The following is a 23,202-nucleotide window of genomic DNA, read 5'->3' as shown; positions in this document are numbered from 1 at the left end:
CTTCACCATTATTGGAAGCTGCCTTTTCAGTTAAAATATTAAAGTTGGACAGGAAGGAAAAAAATAGTAAGTTTCCAAACATTGTTTTTTTACCTATAATGAATGGCAGGAATGGTTTTGGATTCTTTACAGTGGTAATAACACGACAATGTGCTTAATGAATTCCACTACCTCAATTTTGAATCATACATTCCTGGATGACTAAAATAAATTCCTAGAGTTACATTAAATATAAATGGGGAAGATGACTGGCCACCAGAAAAATAAACACCAACTTTATTAATACAATGGCAGCAGAGTGTCCCATTTCTTAAAAGAAAAATAACATGAAGCCAGCACTACCTGGTAAGCTTTACAAGATAAAATGCCCACATTTATTGTTCTGATAGCTCCCTATTACACACTGGTGTTTCATTAAGGGTGACTGCCATCAGAACTGCTACAAGGACACGTTTTCACTGTGGTAGTAAAGGAAAGCTTCATAGGCAACTAACTACTCAAACAGAAGACTGAAATTATCTTTTCCTGTTCTAGAAGCTCTGGTGTAGAGAGAACGCTGTCAGTGTAGAGAACAAAAGCCTTGCTTCTTAAATATAAGAAAAATCATGAATGAATCTATCACATTTTCTCTGATACAGTCTGTCAGAGTGCTCGATAAAGAATCTTTTTCCATTCCAGCCACATGGCTGGGTGAGGGGTAAGGAAATGGGTAGGAAGATGTCAGTATTTGGACAAGCAAGCATGGTGGTGCTCTGGGCTTCGCTTCTCTTCTGCTGGTGGTTGTTGGTGCCTTCTTGGGCAGCTGTGGCAGCCTGATAGGAGGAGGAAGGGGCCACCCACCAGTCATCTCTTCTTGAAGCCATACTTTTTGCATTCATAGAAGAGGTCAGTCTTAGAGCTCCCCAAATTGACAATCTTTAGACAACCATCTCTATCCTTCTCCTGAATGGTGCTCTCCCTACAATAATAGGCACCAGAGACTCCAGGGCCTCCGTAGATCACACAACGCCCCTGGTAAGAGCCGTAGTTACACTTATCCCAAATGCGCACCAGGGTACAGGGATGCACATAGGAATCACAGATCACACACTTGCCATCACATTTTTCACACAGTCTTCTGACGGCAACACCAGCCTGCTTGCGGCAAAAGATCAAATCTGGATGATGCTTAGCCATAGTGTTCCCTTAAACTGGCCACCCCACATTCTTAATCTTAATCCATGTTCCTGTGGGTGGGAACCCATTCATAAATAAAGACTTTTTGACGGTGTTTTTATTAGGTAAGGTACAGCCAAATTGAATTAGGGTGGGTCTTAATCCCTATGACTGGAGGTCTTATAAAAAGAGGAAATTTGGATAAAGTCAGAGAAGTCAGAAGACACAGAAACCAGGAGGAGGTCAAGGACATCACCACGTGACAGAAGACTGCCGTTACCAGCACGCTACGGATTCTGGGAGAAAGCATGGCCTTGATGACAATTTGATTTTGGACTTCTAGCCTCAAAATTGTGAGACAATCAATTCTTGTTGTTTAAGCCAACTCATTGTGTGGCAATTGTCATAGCAGCTCTGGCAAATCAAGACAACCAGTAATAAGATCAACTGTCATCACATGGTTTCCATGAAGGAAAAATCACTCACATGATAGTCCTGTCAAAGATGCACAACTGAATCAAATCATAGATAAACACTAGGGAAACCCAAATTAAGGGACATTCTACAAAATAATGGTCCCAAAATATCAATGTCCTAAAAGACAAAGAAAGGCAGGAGAACTGTTCTGTGTTAAAGGAGATTAAAGACACATGAAAAGTCAATGAAATGTGTGGTCTGAATTGACTTCTGGACCAGGAAAATTTGCTATAAAAACATTATTATGAAAATTGGCAAAATTTGAGTATGGACCGTGGGTTAGATAATAGTATCATATTGAATAATTTTCCTGATTTTGAAAATTATACTGTATTATGTAAGAGAATGTATAATTCTTAGGAAGTCTAAAGTGACGTATTTAGGGGTAAAGAATATGATGCCTTCAATGTATTCTCGAATGTTCAGAAAAAATTTATGAGAGAGAGAATGATAAAACAAATGGAGCAAAATGGTGATTTTGGTAGCTAGAAATTATATCAAAGCAAAAAGTTATCTCCTGAAAAAATCCTCCAGAACCACATATTCCTCTTCTCCCCATCAAGACCCCATTAAAATGATAATAAAGAAATTAAAAAGGTGCAAACCCATAGCATTGAATAGAACAGAATGGTGGCCGTTGAGGGACAAGAGATACAACAAATTTCTGGTAGGGCCTCAGGATGGACTGATGAACCTGCAGCCGAGAATACATGTGGAAGCTCTGACCACTGAGGAGCCAACCAACATCACAGCAAAGTCCTGAAGAGGTTTAGGGTTTGGGGTCTGTACGTTCAATGAAGGACAGAAAAGAGAATTGAAATGGAAAACAGTCAAATCCCTGCATTCCACTTCCAAACCCCAGTTCAAAAAACTGCTTGTGACCACTTGTCTAACAATCCAGCAAAACAACACAACAAATCTGAGGATATTTCTCTGAATAAGTGAAACTAATTGGAGGTGTTGGAAGTTTTTTGCCAACTGCCTCTGTCAGGTGGTAAGCCCTGTGCCCCAGCAGCCTTTTAAAATAACCAACAATCAAGGATCACTAGCCATATAGAAAAACCTGCAACTTGAAAGCAATTGACCAAGAGAAACAGAAATAATTCAGTACAGCAGAAACAGAGATAATTTGGGGATCTTAAGGGAACTTTGAAACAATTCTAATTATTTCCATAAGAGCAATATGAAGAGAGATTGCATTCATTAAACTAGAACATGATGCTACAACAGGAATAATCAGCATAGGGATAAAAGGGCTTTTGGAAATTAGAAATACTAAATTACTAAAATAGTAAGCAAATAAAGAGAACGCTGGAAGCAGAAGAAAAATCTCAAATGTAGAGCTAAATCACAAGGACAGGGAAAACAAGAGAAAAACAGAGACATGTAGAGGTTCCATCCAGGAGTTTCAATCTTCAAAAACTAAGAGTTTCAAAGAGAAAATAGAGAAAACAAAGGGTGAAAATTATCAAATAAGATGCACAAGAAAAGTTTCTGGAGTTTAAGGGCCTACTAAGTGATATTAAAGATAAATGGCAAAGCCCCACACACATAATAGTGAACTCTCTTTATAAAGAGAAGACCCTAAAAGCTTCCAGAAAGAATGAACACATCACCTACAAAGGAATAACAATCAGCCTGGTATCAGAATTTTCAATGGTAACACCAGGTGCAAAAAAAGGAACAATGTTTTCATCCTAAGTTCTGAGTAAAAGTGATTTTCAAACTTAAATTATATACTTAAGGAAATTTCAATTAAGTGTGAGGACAGAATACATAAATTCCCAGACAAAGCAAGAAGTCAGCAGTTAACCTTTCCTATACCCTTTTGGAGAAATTTCTGGAGGATATTCCCTGGCAAAATGAGGGAGTAAACAAGAATAAGGAGGAGGAGGAGGAGGAGGAGGAGAAACAGCAGCAGCAGCAGGAGGAGGAGGCGGAAGGAAGGAGGAGGTGGACATGGTAACTATGAAACAGATGGTACATCTTAGGAGAGCAATGAAAACAAGCTCCTGGATGACAGCTGTGCAGAGGCAATCAGTTTGGATTACAGCAGGTGAACAGAAAGTTCCAGAAGGGAGGTATACAATCTTCTTAAACACTCCAGGAAAGAACACATTAAGACCCATTTAATTCTGCAGTGAACACAGTCATAGCTATATGCACATTGTTGCTTTTCAGCTTTTGGAGTCAACCTGAAGACAAAGCCGGGATGACAACTGTAGTTAGAAGACAGAGTATAAACGTTACCAGCCTGGCCTACAGGTAGTACACATGGCAGAATCAGGAAGTTGGGAGTGGTGAACAGAGAAATGATCCATTGAACTTCCCTTCCATCTTGGCCTGTCAAACTTATTGTTATCCTTCAAGGCTGAGAGAAGTTATGTCTCTCATAACTACATAGTTTCAGAAGATCTGAAACTCCCACAGATCTTCCCTAACACTCTACTCTCTGGGCTCCCACAGCACTTTCTTACACCTCCATTATGAACTGATAGTGTTGCTTTGGATTTCTGCTCATCTCTTCAATGAGTCTGGGGGCAGGAGAAGGGATCGATATTGTCTATATTTTTAAAATGCTCCACTGGTAATTCCGATGTGAATCAAAGTCGAGGACCACCAGTTTCCATGTCTGCTTTTCCCATAGATCATTAACCCCTCAAAAGCAGGGGCTGGATCATAGTAGATGTGAAGGATTAAAGATAGCTGCAAATTCTTTGACACTCTCATCAAATGGTGGAGTCTATGTCCCCTCCCCTTAAACCTGGGTGGCCTCTTGTGATCAATAGACTATTGTGGAAGCAATACACTACTGTTTCCAGGCACAGACCTCAAGAAACTGGCAGCATCACTTCCTGCCTCTTGGAACAATCTAGGACTTCTGAGCTACCCTGTAAAATCCAACTACCCTGAGACTGCCATACTAGTGAAGCCACATGTCAGTACTCTTGTCAGCAGTCCTCGCTGTGCCCAAAAACCCCTGGCAAGACACCAGACATGTGAGTGAAGCCATCTTGGACCTTTCCGATCAGTCCATCCACCACATGAATGCCACAGAGCTATCTCAGCTGATGCCACGTGGAGCAAAAGAATCACCCAGCTGAGCCCTGCCCAAATTCCTGACCCACAAAATCATGGCATATAATAAATGGTTTTAGTTTTAAGGCATTAAGTTTTAGATAAGTTGTTATGCAGCAATTGATAACTGGAATAGTAGATATTTGTCTAAGAATCCCCAGGAAAGCTTACGGGTCAGTGTTTGTGAATGTGAAAAAAATGATCACAGAAGGAAAGATGACCATGATTTGTTAATTTCTGATGGGTATGGTAGGAACAAGTTCACAGAAATGTTGCTACATTGGTTATTTTCTTGGGATAGAGTAGGAACATGTTGGAAGTAAAGTAGTTATTTTAGGTTAGTTGTCTTTTTCTTACTCCCTTGTTATAGTTTGTTTGAAATGTTTTTTTTATTGTATATCTTTAAAAAAAATTTTTTTTTGATATAGTTAATTTAAAAAAAGAGTTAATTAAGAGTTAATGGCAATCAATGCAATATATGATACCGGAGTGGATCTAAGAATGGAGGAGAAAAGCTCAAAGGGGGCATAAGGAAAAATTGGAATATAGAATTTAAGCTTTATATCCGTATTAATTTTCTTGAATTAACTGCAGTTAAGTTAATGACATAAGTTAACATCCTTGTTTGTAGGAAATGTACATGGAAGTATTACAAGTTCAAGGAGTATGAGGTAAGCAACCTGTTCTCAAATGTTCAGAATATGATAAATGGGTAGATAGAAAATTGATAGAAAGATAATAGATATAGTTGAAAGAAAGATGAGGGGGAGGGAGGGAGGAAAGAAGGAAGGAAGGAAGGAAGGAAGGAAGGAAGGAAAGAAAGAAAGGTACTGCAAAGGTAGCAAAATGTAAAATTGGTAAATACAGATATCTGGGGGCAGGGGGTGTTGGAGTTCTCTATATGGGGTTTGTATTGTATTTGTAACTGTCCTATATGTTTGAAATTATTTCAAAATAAAAATTAAAAAAAAGCCAATTATGTGATGTGAATCAAGTTTTTGACAGTGATTTTTTTTTGCATACGGCTTTCAAATATTGTGTCTTACACCAGTAGACAAGAATATATTCTAAAACTAATGTTCCTTAACCAATAAGTAAGTGAATTTCCTAGGAGACATTACTTTTAGCAGTTTTTAGCTCACTCTACTTGTGGTTTGCTATTCATAGCATCAAGCACCCTAATAAAGAAAGCTTTGGGGGAACAAAGGGAAGAGTGTGAGGCAGTGTCTCCCACTGGCCATTAAATGTAATATGTAAAACTTGGGCAGTTCCGGTAGCCATAATTTGTACCGTGTGAATTAGAAACAGATAATGCTGGTCTGTGATGAGAGAGAAAATGATCTTTGATTGCAGACAGATTAAAGGGTGACTTAAAGGGTGACAGGGACCTGATGGTGATCTAGTTCTTGGCTATAATATAGAGCTGAGGTCAAGGCCAAGCTACCTTCCTGTTCTTGGCCTCCAAGATATACCTTAAGGTCCATCCAAGAAAGTGACTTTTTCTTTGGCTAATGATAGTTTCTGTTGCTTACAACCAAAAGCTTTCCTACTGAATCAACAGTCTATTTAATCCAAGTGTCTCCTTGCGAAGTAGAGTGAGCCCCTACCATAGGCTTGGCCTTTTGTGCTATTGAGGCATGTGCCATCACCCCACTCCAAAGGAAACCAATCAGGTAGCTATGTGGACGCCTTTTCCTCAGAACAATCTTAATTTTCTTGCCAACTATGAGATTTTCTTTCTCATTCCATTTCAGAGACAAAAACTTCCATTACTAATGCCCTTATTAAAAGAGTAGTTAAACTATATTGAGAATTGACTGTTTCAGGCATTGTGCTAAGTACCTTACAGTTGAAGAAACTGTGGTTAGGAAGATAAGTTCAATGCCTAGAGTCACACGCCTAGAAAGTGGCATGGGTGATCTTCAACCTTATTTGTGACCCCAGAGCCTGTGATTTGCCTCTTGTGGTCCTCTCGAACTCAACCTAATCTAAATTTATACATCTCAAAACAAACTGTGAAGACAGATACATTTACATTTCCCCCAACAAGAATGCTTTTTATTAAAAAGAAATTATAAAAGTACACACTCTTTGGAATGCTCACACGTACTCATTAATGTGCATACCAAATTAACTTTTGTTTTTGCATCCTGAGGCAATCTGGGAAAACAATACATTTTTTAAAACTCTATGTCGCAGATGCAGTGACTTTGTTTGCTAATGGAGAAGATTCAAAAGAAACATTCTGTTGGGTTAATACCTTCTGTAGCTAACATGTGTTTGCCTTTCATGAAAAACCAGGTCCATGACAACCGCTGAGGGTTAGAGTTGTTTGCTTGATATTCTCAGGCAGTACCTGCCTTGGTGAATGTGGGTAAGGAAAATTTGAAGGGCCCATGAAAACAGATTGTTCCTTTTTTGTTGTAGTCATGCAGGGAATATTTTGAAAGAGGTGGATTTGGAGTCCTATTGGGCTAACATTTGAGTTTTCATTGCTTACCAGCTCTATGAGCTTTTAAAAATATCTTCACTTTAGATAACGGTGAGTTTTATTTTGCACTGCTTTCAAGACCTTGTTCTGGTTGCTCCTGGGCCCAAATGTATCCTATCCTTTCCTCCCCTTGGTTCAGCCTCAAAACACAAGATCTAGTGAATCTTCCTTTTTGGCTTAAGCGAAGTAGCAGCTATCTTTTACTGCATAACAAACTTTCCCAAAACTCAGTGGCTTAAAACCAGAATTTATTTAGCTCATGATACTGTGGGTCAGCTGGATGATTCTGGGCTGGGTTGCTTTGGTTGATATCACCTGGGTTCACTCGTGTATCTGTGATAAGCTGGCAATTCGATGATCTAGAGGATGACCTCACAGGTCTGGTGGGAAGATGACTGTTGGCTGGGGTGCTTTGGAGGTAACTGGGCTGTGTGGTTTCTTGTCTCCAGTAGGCCAGCTTGGGCTTCTACACATACAATTTTAGGGGTCCATGAGCTGCAAGAGAAGGCAGGCTACAATGTGCAAGCACTTTTCAAGCCTCTGATTGTGTCACATTTGTTAGTGTTCCCTTGGCTAAAAGCAAGTCACATGGTCAACCCAGATTCAAGGGGGTAGGGAAATAGACTTCATACTGTGAAGGGAAGGAAAGAATTTTGGTCATGTCTGCAATCTACCATAGCTAGTTTAAATTAAGTTTCTATCAATTGTGAACAACTACTGACAAACTATTTTCAGTTTTTAAAACTGGAATAATATTTATTTTAATATCCCATTGGCACAGCAATCCCTTGTAACTAATCAGGCAAACTTTAAAATAAATACATTTCAAGTTTATGAACCAACAGCGGCTTCAAAGCAATCTCTGCTGGTATCTTAACTGGGCAATCCCATTTTCAATGACTTTGGTTAGAATATTTATTGAATAATCTCAGTAATGTCCAGTGTATATATTTTTAAATTTCTCACTGAAATGACTTACTTTGCAAATCTGGTCACTAGTACTCCAAAGTGCTTTTCTGCTAATAGGTAAAGAGGGACAGTTCTATAAATCGTTGGTTGTGGAAAAGACAGTAACAGCTCACTCATCCTGTTGCTGCAACAGAGAGCAGTTTTGATTACCTTGTCACACTTGGCATGAATTTTACCAGAAACGCTGGAGGCTTAAATTTAAAACCCCTCCAAAAATGGTAGAAGTGGCTCAGCACATATTATTTAATCTTCTAGCTCATATAAAACATTCCCATTTCCTCAAGCACTGATGAGGCCATCTGGAGCCCAGAATGACCAGACAAATGGGCAACATTGGTTACTATTGCTTCTCCTCAAGGAACATTAACTAAAATGTCATTTTAAAGTAAAGCATCTGGACCTATTTATCACTGTTTAACAATGTGAAGGGGGTTGTACTAACCAGAGAATTACACTAAGATGCTGAGTGTGCATCACAAAGAAATTCACAAGGCGAGACATGACTGCCAACATTTCTCCTTCCCTAAGGCTTAGAACTATTAATGTCTCATGTGGCAAAAAACCCCCAGTCCCTGCCTCCATATTTTTTTCCTTATCTTTTTATAACTTTTTATTTTGAAATAATTTCAAACTTACAGGACAGTTGCAGAAATAATATAAACCCCATACAGAGAACTCCAACATATCCCCACCCCCACAGGTACCGAGATCCACCAATGTTAACTCATTGCCACCTCTGCTGTATCATTGTATCTATCTCTCTATCATCTATCTATCTATATCTATCTATCTATCATCTATCTGATCTATGTATCTATTGCTATCTATCCATCCATCCATCCATCTTCTGAATATTTGAGAGCCTTGCCTCCATATTTTAGAATCTTTTAGTGCTTTCAAAATGAGGTTAGAATTTGCTCCTAGATTAGACTCTGGAAAAACATTTGCAATTTCATGGACACTGAGCCTCTTCTTGCCCCACTCAAATACACACACATACATACACACACAGATTGGATGAAACTCCTGAATGAACTTTGACTCCTCTTCTGAGAGGCCTCCTCATTCAGCTTCTGACCTCTCAGAGTTGGTGATTCCTTCTTTGGGGCCACTATTGAATCTTGAATAGTTTTAAGTAGTGGAGTGTCATCAGAGTCATGCTTAGAAAATTCTGTTAGGGTGGCAAGATTGGGACAGTTTATTTTTGCTGTGTTTTAAAAAATGAACCCCAAATGTAGAGGCTTAAAACAACAATGATTTCATAGCTCATGATTCTTTGGCCAAAGCAAGTCTCACGACCAAGCCTTGAGTCAGTGCCTAGGGGGTCCACTTGAAGGTGTGGTTACAGGAAGGTGTGACCAAATTGGGGACCATGACTGCAGCAATCTACTGCAGAGGGCATAGGGTTTCATTCAAAACTTGTGGATGCAACTATATGATGGTACTGTGAACAGCTGATTGTACACCATGGATGACTGTATGGTATGTGAATATATCTCAGTAAAACTGAATTTAAAAAAACCTTGTGGATGGATTTCCTATGGTTCTAGTGATTGTTTCTACATTTTGTACATTTGAGAGATAATGGGAGTGTAAACAAGGTTAGTAAGGAGAGTAATCAGGGAACAGTTTAAAGTGAACATTCTATTTTTTAACATTTTTTATTGTGAAATATAACATATACAGAAAGGTGATAACTTTGAAAGTACAGTTTAACAAGTCATCACAGAGCAAATTTCAAAGAATGTTATGGGTTACAGTTCCACGATTTCAGTTATTTCCTTATTGTGAAATATAACATATATACAGAAAAGTGATAACTTTCAAAGTACAGTTTAACAAGTTGTTATAGAGCAATTTTCAAAGAATGCTATGGGTTACAGTCCAACATTTCACTTATTTCCTTCTAGCTGTTCTAATAACCTACAGACTAAAAAATATATATATTTATATAAAGATTCAATATTCATAATCCTTTGTTAAATCCTATCTTATCTATTGCTACTCCTCCCTCTCATTTGATCACTGTCTCAATTTTCGGGATATCTGGGCTGTAACACCTCCCCCCCAAGTTGTTCATATTGAAAAGAGGTGTTGATATTATAGGGAAGGGGGATGCATTTGCTTGATGTTCTTGAAGAGGCCGTTGACTCTAGGTTTGGGGACTTATCTGGCATAGGAACACTGGGGGGTTTAAGTTGCTGAAAAATAAACTTAGTGAAACTTTTTATAGAGTCTCAGATAGGGATCCAGGTATTCTTTAGGGTTTTCGGGAACACTGTTGACTTGAGCTTATCATACTGTGGTCATTTGGCATATCTAGGTGAAGCTCGCATAGGAGTAACTTCCAGGACAGCCTCCCAACTCTATTTGAATTTTCTTAGCCACTGAAAACTTATTTTGTTGCCTTTCTTTTCACCCTTTTGGTCAAAAAGGCATTCTCAACCCCTCAATGCCAGGGTCAGGCTTATTCCCAGAATCCATGTCCCACGTTTCCAGGGAGACTCATTCACCTGGGGGCTCCTGTCCCACATTGGGGTGGGGAGGGTGATGAATTTATTTGCAGAGTTAGGCTAAGAGAGAGAAAGTTCACATTTAAGCAACTAAAGAGGTTCTCTGAAGGTGACTCCTAGGCATAATTATAGGTGGGCTTAGCTTCCCCTTTACCACCATAAGTTTCATAAGAGCAAGCCTCAAGATTGAGGGCTCGACTTATAAAGTCAGGGGTTTCTAAGTTCACATAGCATATCTTCTGTCCACAATTATCCATCCCTATCTCACATTATCATCACTTAGTTGTACAATCCTCATCACTCTCCATTTTAAATAATTCTCATGACCCAAAATACCCCATAGCTCTTCTGATGTGTCCAATCTGTTGTTCAATATATCCACTATGTTTTTAATTTTGGTTATTGAATTTTTTGTTCCTAGAAGTTCAGGTTGGTTCTTTCAATCCTGCCAAGTCACTTTTTATCATTTTCTGCCTGGGCAATGCTTTCAAGGTTGTCATTTATTTTCTGAAACCTGTCTGATAATATCTGAAATTTTGAAGTTCTCTTTCTGCTGTTATTTCAGCAGTTTCTCATTCCTGACACCTTGTTTTCTAGTGTTATCTTTGATTCCATGCTGATCAATTCTGTTGGAAAGGCCTAGGATGGTTGGAGCCTCTCAGAGAGGTTTTGTGATCTGATTCTTCCAGGTGCCTGGGAGTACTTCTAGTCCAGATAGCCTCAACCAAGTTCAGGGCTTGAGGGCCCTGACCCTCTGAGACTCTGTGCCCCTGGGGTGCAAATTTGCAAGAGGGCATGTATGTGGAACTTTTCAGGGATTCCTTTCTTTTTCTTTCTTCTTCTCTAGCTCTGCTTAGAGCCAGAGCAGCCTTCTCTGTACTCACCTGGGTTGGGGAGTGAGGGAGTAGAGCCAATCCTTATCATGCAGGTATTGTCCTTTTGGGTCCTTTTGTAATGCTGGAGAATCCCCTAACTGCCTGTAAGACTCCCTATATCTGGACTTCTTGATCTAGATCCCAAGGGTGAAGCCTATGAATTGTTGGTGCTCTGATAGTCAGCTTATCCCTCTGATTATAAGTTATTGTTCAAAAATTAAAAATTGGCCTCGGAGTTACCTAATGCATTTTCAACTGTTCAATAGCTTTAAGGTATTATTTTGACATTTTCAATGAAAACGTTGATTTAAATAATCTAATGTTTTATATAAGAATGACCACAAATCATTTGCGGCTCTTCCTATCAAGGGGTGGAGTCTATTTTCCCCTCCCTTGAATCTTTTTTTTTTTTTTTTTTTTTTTTTTTTTCTGGAGGAGAAAAGAATTTATTTACGATCTTGCAAGATGGGGCATCCAGCCAAACACGCGGAAGGCTGGCGCCCCAGAGGAAGAGAATGGCGATGTTTAAATCTCCTACTCCTAATTCGCAAGTCCCTCCCCTGTTTCCCCATTGACTGGGTACTACAGAGGTTACAGCCTATCCGAGAACACTAACTAATTCATCTTTTGAGATTTTAATTTGTACAGCCAATCCCAGAGAGCCAACTAGCTCATTATTGAGATTTTGAACTGATTAGCCAATGCCCCCCCCCAAATTTTTATTTTTTTTGCTGTGAGTTCCCGCCTCTGATACTACCTCATGTCTCTTTACATCAGGCAGATTCTCTCTTCTCTTTGTCTGGGGCTTGTTTAAACTGGTTTTGCCTCCATTTCCCTTATTCCATGCTGTCTCTATGTGAAAACGAAACTTATTCCTTTCTTACAGATTCCCTCCTCTTTTTTTTTAAACACTTTTAGTTTTCACATTTTAGATTCTCAAATTTGCTAAGGGCTTTTTTACATTCCTCATCATAGGGATCTTTCTTATTTTTGATTCTAGTGGTTTTGATGGCTTTTTGAACTAGCCTTTGAGCACACGGGATTATGTAGCACCCAGCTGTTATAAACATTTTGGCTGGAATGATAAGGAAAATTAAAATAGATGTTGCAATTCCTTTCCATTTCTCGAACCAATTTTCCAACCATTCTATGACTGGGTTGTTAATGCTAGAATTCTTTTCTAGTTTCTGAAATAAGGCTGTTAAGCCTTGTAGGGCTTTGATGATAGTTCCATTAGGTGCGGTATTATTGGGGATGAATGTGCGACAATTTCCCCCAACTATAGCACAGATGCCTCCTTTTTCAGCTAGCATCATGTCTAGGGCCATTCTGTTTTCCCATGCCATTCGGCTAGTGGCATCTAACTGTTCTGCTATTTCTTTAATGACATTCCTGGTATAGTTGATAAATTTTAGCTGATGATTGACATTTTTATTGATGGTGACCCACCAGAATAAGGACGATTTAAATTTTGCAGCTAATTGATTTTTAGCTTTAAACTCATTAGGAACTTTCTGGGGAACCCCTATACTATCTACAAACATTTTTTTATTGAAGGAACTAGGTACACTTTGTACATTTTTCTTTTCTCCTTTGCCTTGGGTTGGTACTTTATTACTTTCAAATGCCAGGGTAAATGAGATAGCCAATTGAACCAGAGCACAGGTTTCTCCCCACCTTTCAGGTAGTGTTGGCCAGAGGATGCCCTTCCCACAGTACCACCAGAGGTCTGCTCGGGGTATAGTTAGGCTGGAGAAGTTGCCAGTACTATCCTTGCTCACATTCCACACCTGTGTACACAAAGCCATGGTACCAAGATCCTGGAGCCCTTCTTCCCATCTGGAGAGACAGGCAGAGTGGTTTCCAGGACCAAGGTGAGACGCTGGTATGGCTTTGACACTTCCCTCCTGGACTGGAGGGAAAAGGGAGGACAACGTACTACAACTTTCACCAGGAGTAGCATTTTGAAAGAGGAGTGTTATACATTTAAACTCCCTTTCATGCTTTTTCATCCCCAAGGGGAAGGGCATAATCTGAACAGTGGGTTGTTTGGTTGTACAAGCATAACAGTCACTTCTGTTTAGACTCTGGATGGTATGTTTGCCCCATTCTACCCAGGCATTTGTATTTCCATAACCTGTCTCTATTTCTGTGGTTTGCTTTAAGTCTTTGGTCTTAAGTATTCTAATGACCTTGGGGTCAATTTGTACTGGTGAGTTAAATTCCAGCCAAGTTTCCCTTAATGGTTTTTCCTCCAACCTGGGTAAAACCCATCCCTCATACTGTGTGGTCCACCAAGCAGTGTTCGAAGAATAACAAGGGTTAGGTGTCTCATAAGTTATACTCTCAAATGTTCGCCCCCCAACAATCTTGCTTTCTATTTGAACAGTCTGCTTACATAAATGCTTATATTCCTCCCTCAGTTGTTGCTGATGTTTTAGATTTTTACAGCTCATTACTTGACAAACATCAAATTGTACAGTTTGAGACTTTAAGCCTTTGACTACACTTATAACCAGCTTAGCAGAACCTGTTACTCCTTGAATATAGAACATTATGATCAGCATAAGCAATTTCATCATTAAGCTATACACAGAGCACAATGCAAACATAGGGTTTAATCCAGCCCTTTCTCCCTTCTAATATGTTCCTTTAACTGTTGCCTATTTAAAGTGATCCTTAGGGGATCTGAGGTAGGAGTCACTTTCCAGGATTCAGGTTGAGTTGCTGGATACTTATCGTCTGGTTCAGGCACCGGTCCCTTCACTTGTGTGTAATGAGTCCAGCCTCTTTCTGCCATTCGGACTGCCGTCTCAGTTGTCAGCAAGACTTGATAGGGTCCTTCCCAGATCGGTTGAAGTTTGGATTCTTTCCACGACTGGATCAGAACCCAGCTGCCAGGCTGATGTCGATGGGCAGCAAATTCAAGAGGCGGGGTCTGAGCCAGCAGTCCACGGTGCCTGAGAGATGATAAAGTAGAAGACAAGGCCAGTATATAATTCTTAAGAAAAAGATCCTTTGTGTCTAGGGAGGGGAGCTCTCCAGTCCTCCTGGGGAAAGGCAAACCAAAAACCAAAGGCCTACACCTTGTAATTGCCTAGGTACTAAATTACACATGGCTTGCACCCCTCTAATGCCTCCCCTAGTGTAAAACTGCTAATACCTGCTTTAGGTACAGACACAACTTACCAACATTTCAGGCTAGAACAATTAGACTAAAGGACAACAATAATTTACAATAACCTAAGATTAATGAACATAAAAAGGCTTACCACTCTTAAATGCTAACTTAAAATTCAGTTTTTAGTACACCTAGTTTAGTGATGCTTGAATATACGTGATTCACATATATGCATACCCTGAACATACAAACAAGTTTTGCTGTTAGATGAGTAAAAACCCACTCTCCAGGGAGAGGAGGACAAGCCTTGGTGTGTAGTATTTGACAATATATGTGGTGTCTTTATTCCTATTAGACTTAATGTTAAGATAGCAACCTGGCATTACCAAATGGAGACCTGGGAAGAGATATGAACCATTCACTGTTCTAAGTTTGTTTAATTCAGCTTTAGTGAACCTTAAACCCTTTTATAGGAACATTTACTTGCACTTTGAGTATGGACCTTTTGCTTTTGCCCAAAATATATCAGAAAAATTATTCTGCTTTTTACAAGAATACAGTCTCATATATCTGGAATACAGACACATATAACTTATATACACACTCATAACCATACGAAACAGACATACATTCCCATTTACAAGCATGTATAGCCAATACACTACTGTTACACATACATAGAAAACTTTTACACAGTTTTTCTCACTTTTTTTCATTTTTCACACTATTGTGAAACTGCACACAATTGCCCAGCTTTAGAGTACACACAAACTAGTATACGCTATAAAGACACAAAGAAATAGCTTCAGTTTACTATAGATGAGTAAAAAAAAAAAAAAAAAAAAAAATTTTTGCCAAGTTTTAAATTACACACTGACAAACTTTAACAGTTTGAAAGACTCCTACGTAATTATATTACATGCTTTTATTACATACAAATACAACTATCCCACATTCCTGTGTAAACATACAACTTAAACTCCCATTAGATTCATGAAGTTTTAACTCTCAGAATGCATCCAAATACAGTCCTAAAAAATGTGCATATAACTTTCTATATACCCTGATATACACATTAAGGGACTTTAAATGTAGCTTCCACATGCCTTAGACTTAATTACACAGCACACTAAAATATGTAAATGTATTTATTAATACCTGTTTAGCCCCACATAAGTATATGAATAGAGAATCACACAAACCCCATGCTACAAATTTCCTTCCTCCTTTTTTTTTTTTTTTTTTTTAAACTGCTCCAATTACTTCTCTATCTCACTTTTGTCTGTTTCCTCCCTGGCTTGTTGACTCTCTGAATATTTCCTCTAATGGCTTATTCAGCCATTCATCGATTTTTGGATCTTCTCTGAATATTAGGCTAAAATTCCTTTATATAGCTGACCTTTTAAAGTCTGAGTTATTAACAGAATGACATTGTATTCTTGGGGCTTGAGGGAGTGGGAGTCCAACCCTTTTCAGAGGCTTTTGTGGCAGCCCTTTTCTTTTCAAAGTCTGGGGTGATGTTGGGGAGATTACCTTTTTGGCCCCACCCTTCTTAAACATCGGGGTGCCACCCAGACTCTGCCTCTTCGGGGTAAAGGCTCTACCTAACAGTGGGGTGGCAGCCAGGCTTTTCCCATTCCCCTGGGAATGTGCTCCACCCTCTGGGTCCTGAGGCGGCAAAACTTTTCTAGAGCATTGAGGTGGAAGGCCCACCCTCAACCCCCAGGGCAAACTCACCCTTTTCATGCATGTGGGCCACTCCACTCTCCCAGCCTGAGACCACTTGACTTCAAACCTCAACTTTCATCGTTCTTTGGGGATATGGGTACAGCCAATTTTATTTTAGGTGGATGCAGTCTCTCTCTTTCTCTCACAGCCGCCCTCTTTCCCATTTCCCTTTCTTCTCCCAAGAAAGGGATATTTACATAAACCAGATTTTAAGAATCAAGTTAATTGTTATTCAGCTAGCCTTGCTAGGCTTTTTATTAATGATTCTTACCTTCCTTTCTTTAAGAGCCTTTAGAAACAGAAACTTTTGGAAATCTCTCCATTTTTTTTTTTTTTTTTAACTTTTGGTGGGTTGTAATTACTGGAGCAGTCAGCATTAACTGGCTCTCCAATTGCCTGGGGGCATAGACTGCTTCCACCAAAACCTCAGGCTTTAATGGTTCCCGCCCCAGTGGGGGAGGGGAAACCATAAGGTGGGGGAATGCTTATCCCAGGTTTTAGTTTCTTTTTTCCCTGCAGCCACCACATGGCACAGTTCAATTCTGCCTTGGAAAAAGGTTTATTTTTATTAACATGACACACGAGGTCAGCACAAAGCCAACTCTTATCTGCCTTATATTTTGGCCAGAATATATTTGGCAGCAAAATGCTTTTTTTTTTTTTTTTTTTTTTGTCTAAACATAACAATAATATTTGATCATTTTCTTTTACCCTTTCCCTTGGTCCAATTACTTTTAGCCCAATGTTTTAACATGTTTCCCAATGGATTATTTAGAGGAATGTTCCCCGGGGACCCTAAAGGTACCCCCTTCCCTTTATTCCCGGCCGGCTGACTGCCTCTATTCCCCATTCTGAGTCTTGCCTGAGCATCTTTCCCTTAGGATCAGCTCTAGGCTCATCAGAATGTCCCCATTCTGAGTCTTGTTTGGGCATCTTTCCCTCAGGATCAGCCCCAGACTTTCAGAATGCTTTAACCACCAAGGTAATATAATATTTCTTTCCTTACCTTGGTCCGTGCACGGAGTTGCCTGGTTAACCAGAGGCAGGCCTTTTCTTTTCCCCCTTTTCTCATCCACAACCGGCAGATCCAAGCATCTGGTCTCGGGCCCTTTAGCTGCCGGAGATGGGCCCCCAATGGCGGAGTCCGAGACCGCTCAATCAGCGGGGCGCGCCTTCCCTTTGTCCACCTCGGGGGTCCCCCTCCGAAGCTTTGGATCCCGGACGAGCCCCCAAGTTGTCGGAAATAAAGTGGTACCTGTAAGGGAATAAACGCTCTCTCGGTTCTGGAGGAGAAAAGAATTTATTTACGATCTTGCAAGATGGGGCGTCCAGCCAAACACGCGGAAGGCTGGCGCCCCCCCTCCCTTGAATCTTGACATTGTGGGACTTCCCAAGTCAGGACCTCAAGAGGCCTTGCAGCTTCCACTCTTGCCCTCTTGGAACCAGCCAACACAGGAAGAAGTCTGAGTGAGTTCTTCTGCTGGATAGGCAACATGGAAGACAACTGTGGTGCTCTAGCAACAGCTTCAGGTAACTTCCATATGTGTGAGCGAGACCATCTGGGACCAGCCAGCCCCCAGTCAACTGGCCATGCAAGTGAGATCAACAGAAGAACGGGCCCCACTGAGCCCAGCCCAAATTGATGGTTCACAGAATTGTGACCAATAAAATTGATGTTGTTTTAAGCCACCAAGTTTGGGGTGGTTTGCTATGCAGCAATAGATTACTAATACACCTAACTCATTACTCTAAACTGAAATTTTAATGCTAAAAAAATCACTAATTTTATCATTCACCCAATTATTAAGCAGCATATTTCTAATGTATTTTTCAAGAAGATATTTATGTAAATTTTTAAAATGATCTAAGTATTTTTTACTTTACTAAATATTTCATGGCAGAGCTGGATTTTACCTTTTTTCCTTTTTTATTTCAGAAAAAATTTTAAGCACACATGGTTAAAATGGTCAAGTTCATTTGGATACACCAAAGTCAACTGATTATTGAGCATGGCAAGAAAAACTGTACTTTCCTTTCTTCAATCCCCTCCTGCCCCCATGAAGGGACTAAAATGAGCTATACTGAAAGCAATATTTACAAACAAAATTCATTATTTCTTATCCTAGAAACCTGAGCACAGAAGAAGGAATAGTATGACTCTATGGCCATTCACTTTATTTCAAGTTAAAATCCTAACCACGTTTTGATGTCTTTCTACAAGAAAGCTCCAAAAAAATTTTGGGGAGCAAGACAATCTCTTTGACTATGCCTTTCTGGTTGTATATGTTTGGCATCTATACATCTACAATTAAATTTCTCACTAATAGTACAATGAAAAGTAAAATGTGATTATTTATCTTAGATAAAAATTTGAACCTGACTTATGATGAGCTGAAAAGTCTAAGGAAAAACAAAGATGCAGGAAAGTGTAAATGGCTTAGTAACTTCATTTAAGCCTTTGGTTTTTATGATCCTAGCATGAGAGCATCCCATACATGTCCCATGGCCACTACACTGGTTTCATTTAACTATGATTACCAAAATGAGTACAGTAGTAACTTCGGCAGTACAAGCTGATGGGATCCAGTACATGCTAATGAAAGGGTGCCTGAGAAGACCTAAAAGACTGACTGTGAAGCAGTGCCATCTAGGGGTTCAATTTGTTTCTAATAAGAAGCTAGCTTTTCCATAGGTAACTTGATCACTAGATCCTATTCTAGATGGCTTAGGGCAAAATGGTAAAAGATTTTAGACTACAGGTTATGAACTTGGAAAAGATAGAGAAATCTTGTATGATACACATTACTTAAATGTGAATGAATGTTTGCAATATTTCAAAGAAATGGTTCAGCACCTATCCACATTACAATCATCTAATAATGGCTTTATGGTGTCTAAAATAAAACTTAATGCAAAAAAACAGTCATTAAATTTGAGGTCCTTTCTATTCTGATCAAATGAAAGAAACCGATATTAACACTTGTAATTTCATAAGTTCTTCTTTCAGCTGTGGGACAGAAACAGGTGGCTGGAACTTCACAGTTGGGGTTGGGTATAGAGTGAGGATTTTCTTTCCTTAGGTTTGAAAGGCAATCTGCTTTTTTGGACCTTCAGGCATTTACCAGAAAGTGCGGTTCAATTAGCCCAAAACAGTTGTGGAAGTTAGTTAGGAGACAGGCCTGTGTGTGCCAGGCCTGGCATACACGGGTAAACTTTTCTCCGGGAGGGAGGGATGGTGACTGTGGTGTCTCTGATGAACACACTAGAGACTTGGCAAAAATCCCCCACCCAAAATTTTTATTATTCCAGCCTGTAATCCATAGATGAGAGAATGGCTCTGGTTTTGTTTATTCCAAATTAACCTACTTACTAGAAAACTTAAGGAATTGCTGCTATACTCAAATGTGATTCCACTGAATAGTACAAAAATATGTATTATACATGCATGTATGTGTGGTATGTGTATCCCTACAGGGGATTTAGTGTGTAAAATTCAGTCCATCTGTGGGATGGGTACATAAAAATAACATTGAAAACCCATGAAATGATCCAAACAACTTAGCTTTAATCATTACTTCCAGCTCTTCTTTTAAAATTCATTAAAGCAACTGATTGGCAGTAATATCTGAGTGTGAGCAAAGAGAAGTGAAATACCAAGTCATAATGGGAAAAAAACAGCAGCATAGGTGAAACTGAAAAATCTCAGTTTCAAAGCCCTTCAATATCAGGGGTTAACCATTTGGATCATCACCCTACCATTTTATGTTGCCGTGTCTTTTAAATACATGGTCTGGAGGAAACAAATTACTTCCAATTTTATTGTTTAGTGCTTTATCTGGACCGCAATGAACTAGGACCTGGAGTAAATAGGTTTTGTATCTGACTTAAAATCCAACACGATGATCACAATTTTATTTTTCCCATGACATTAAACTTAGGTATAGAGTTGAGACTTTTCTGTCCAGAAAATTTCTAGCCTTAACATACAATTATAAATGTGCTAGGCTCACATCAGTCAATCATGTATTAAAATTAGTGGAAGGTACTATCTAGAAAACAAAACAAATGGGCATGCATTTTTTTCTTTTTCTTTTGAAATAATTTCAAACTTACAGGATAGTTGCAAAAATAATATAAACCCCATTTGTTTGCCACCTGTATCATATCATTCTATCTGTCATCCATCTATCTTTGGACATTTGAGAGCAGGTTGCACACATCATACTCTTTGAACACATAATACTACAGGTACATTACCTATGAACAAGGATACTCATTTATATACTCATCTTAAGGGCAGTTATCAAGTTCAAGAAGTTTAACATTGATATAAAGCTTACATTCTATATTCCAATTTGTTTCTCATGCCCCTATAATGTCCTTTTTAAGAACATGTTATTATTGCTGCTTTCTTTCAATTAAAAACCCTAAAAAGGCATACCCAGTTGGACATTACTTAACAATCGATTAATAAAGAAAAGTTTCTAAAGCAGTAAACTTAAGCGATGTTGGATAATGTCCTTTTAAATCTTTTCTCCTCCATTCTTAAATTCCATCCAATATCATGTATTTCATTTACCTGTCATTATCTCTTTAAATTTTTTTCTTTTTTAGATTGTGGACACATGTGCAACATAAATCTTCCCATCCCAACCCCTCCCAAGTATACCATCCACTGGGATTAATCACATTCACAGTCTTGCAGTATCCTCACCACCTTCCATTACTAGAATATTCCCCTCATACCAAACAGAAACCCTATTCATTTTTCATAAACTCATCATTGCCCCTGTCCCCTATTCCTGGTAACCTGTACTCTACTTTCTGTCTCTGAGTTTGAAGATTCTCTGATATTTTCTTTGTAGTTACCATGGGGCTTAAATTCAACATTCTAAATCTATAACAATCTCATGTGCTTTGATACCAAGTTAACTTCAGTAGCATACAAAAAAAAACTATGTTCTTATACCCCTCCATCCCCCCACCTTTACATAGTTCTTGTAAATTTTGTATTTATACATTATGAGTCTTAAAATCATTGATTTATCATTATGTTTTATTCATTTGCATTTAAAATCCTGTAGGAAGTAAAAAGTGAAGTTACAAATAAAAAATACAGTAGTACTGTGTCACGACCCAAGAGGGCTTTTGTAGCCAAAGGACTAAAGAAAGCACCAGACATGTTCTGAGACATGATCTTTTATTATAGGGCTTACCTACAGGGTGGGGAAGTTGAGCCACATTGCCCTGAAATCAGGAGCTTCTCTGGATGGATTCAGGAGCTGCTCTGAATGGCAGCCAGTTCAGAGCACAACGTGGAAATAGTCTGCACTTTGTGGGGCTGAATAAGCTGGTTATAAGGGCTTGACATTCCAATGGGTATGAGAGCATAAGGTGGGGAGTGGAGGGTCCTGCATTGTACAGAGGGTGTGATTGTAATCAACAGGGAGGAGGGGAAGATTATAGATTATCGTGTAGATAAGTATCTCAGGGAGTCTCAAGGAGGAGGTAGTTTCAGGTATGGATTACAGTTAGCATCTGATATTACAAGGAGAATAGGACAAATCTCAACTGACCTAGGTCACGCAAGCTGCTGTGTGCAATCTTCAAGGCCCTTGGTGAATGCCCTGTGCCTGGGGTTCCCACATACTGGTATTTATACTTACCCATGTCATTATCTTTACCAGATCTTTATTTCTAAATGTGGCTTCATTCAATAATCTAGTGTTTTTTCCTTTCAACCTGCAGAACTCCATTTAGCATTTCTTGTAGGGCTAGTCTTCTGGTGACAAACTCCCTCATTTTTTGTTTATCTGGGAATGTTTTAATACCTCCCTCATTTTTGAAAGACAGTTTTGCCAAATACAGAATTCTTGGTTGGCAATTTTTTGCTTACAGCACTTTAAGTATGCCTTCTTGCCTCCCCAGTTTCTGATGAGAAATCAGCATTTAATTTATTGAGGCTTCCTTGTATGTAACATGTTGAGTCTCTCTTGTGGCTTTCAGAATTCTCTCTTTATCTTTGGCATTAAATAGTTTGATTATAACGTACCATGGCATGGGTCTTTTTGAGTTTATCCTGTTTGGATTTCATTGAGCATCTTGGATGCATATATTCATGTCTTTCCTTAAATGTGAGATGTTTTCAGCCATTTTTTTGGAATATTCTTTCTGCCTCTTTTTTCCTTCTTCTTATGGGACTCCCACAATGTGTATTTTGGTACACTTGATGGTGTCCCACAGGTTCCTTAAGCTCTGTTCACTTTTATTCATTCATTCTTCCTTCTGCTCCTCAGACTGGATGGTTTCAATGATATTATCTTCAAGTTCTCTGATTCTTTCTTCTGCCAGCTCCGATCTGCTGTTGAACCCCCCCTAGGGAATTTTTAATTTTGGTTGCTGTGGTGTTCAGCTCTGTTTGGTTCCTTTCCACAATTTCCACCTCTCTATTGATAGTCTCTTTGTATTCATCTGTTGTTTTCCTGATTTCTTTTAGTTCTTTGTTCATGTTTTCTTTTAGCTCTTTGATCATAATTAGGACCATTTTTTAGTCTTTGTCTGTTATGTCTCATGTTGGGTTCCCAATATGTGGGAACCCCAGGCACAGGACATTCACCAAGGGCCATCTTTGTCTGTTATGTCCCAGGTCGGTCCTCCTCATTGATGATTTCTAATGCTTTAATCTTCTCTTTTGCCTGGGCCATTGCTTCCTATTTTTTTGTTGAAACCTGTCTCTTTTGATATTTTAATGTGTTATCTCTGGAATTTAGTCTGAGGAATCTGTTCTTTAAGTTT

General features: G+C 39.1%; 1 protein-coding gene across 1 annotated transcript; it reads right to left on the bottom strand.

Annotated features, from left to right (window-relative positions):
• Positions 1-843: 843 nt before the first annotated feature.
• Positions 844-1,176, bottom strand: LOC119523859 (PHD finger-like domain-containing protein 5A). The gene has a single exon (XM_037822665.1). The coding sequence runs from the start codon at positions 1,174-1,176 to the stop codon at positions 844-846; it is 333 nt and encodes a 110-aa protein (XP_037678593.1).
• Between the last annotated feature and the right edge of the window lie 22,026 nt (positions 1,177-23,202).

This window comes from Choloepus didactylus, chromosome X (genome assembly GCF_015220235.1).
Source record: "Choloepus didactylus isolate mChoDid1 chromosome X, mChoDid1.pri, whole genome shotgun sequence".
In the NCBI taxonomy this organism is placed as follows: domain Eukaryota; kingdom Metazoa; phylum Chordata; class Mammalia; order Pilosa; family Megalonychidae; genus Choloepus; species Choloepus didactylus.
This window is presented reverse-complemented; position numbering and strand designations above follow the sequence as displayed.

Coding starts and splice junctions, on each gene's coding strand:
- LOC119523859 (XM_037822665.1), bottom strand. CDS start 1,176: ATGGCTAAGCATCATCCAGATTTGATCTTTTGCCGCAAGCAGGCTGGT.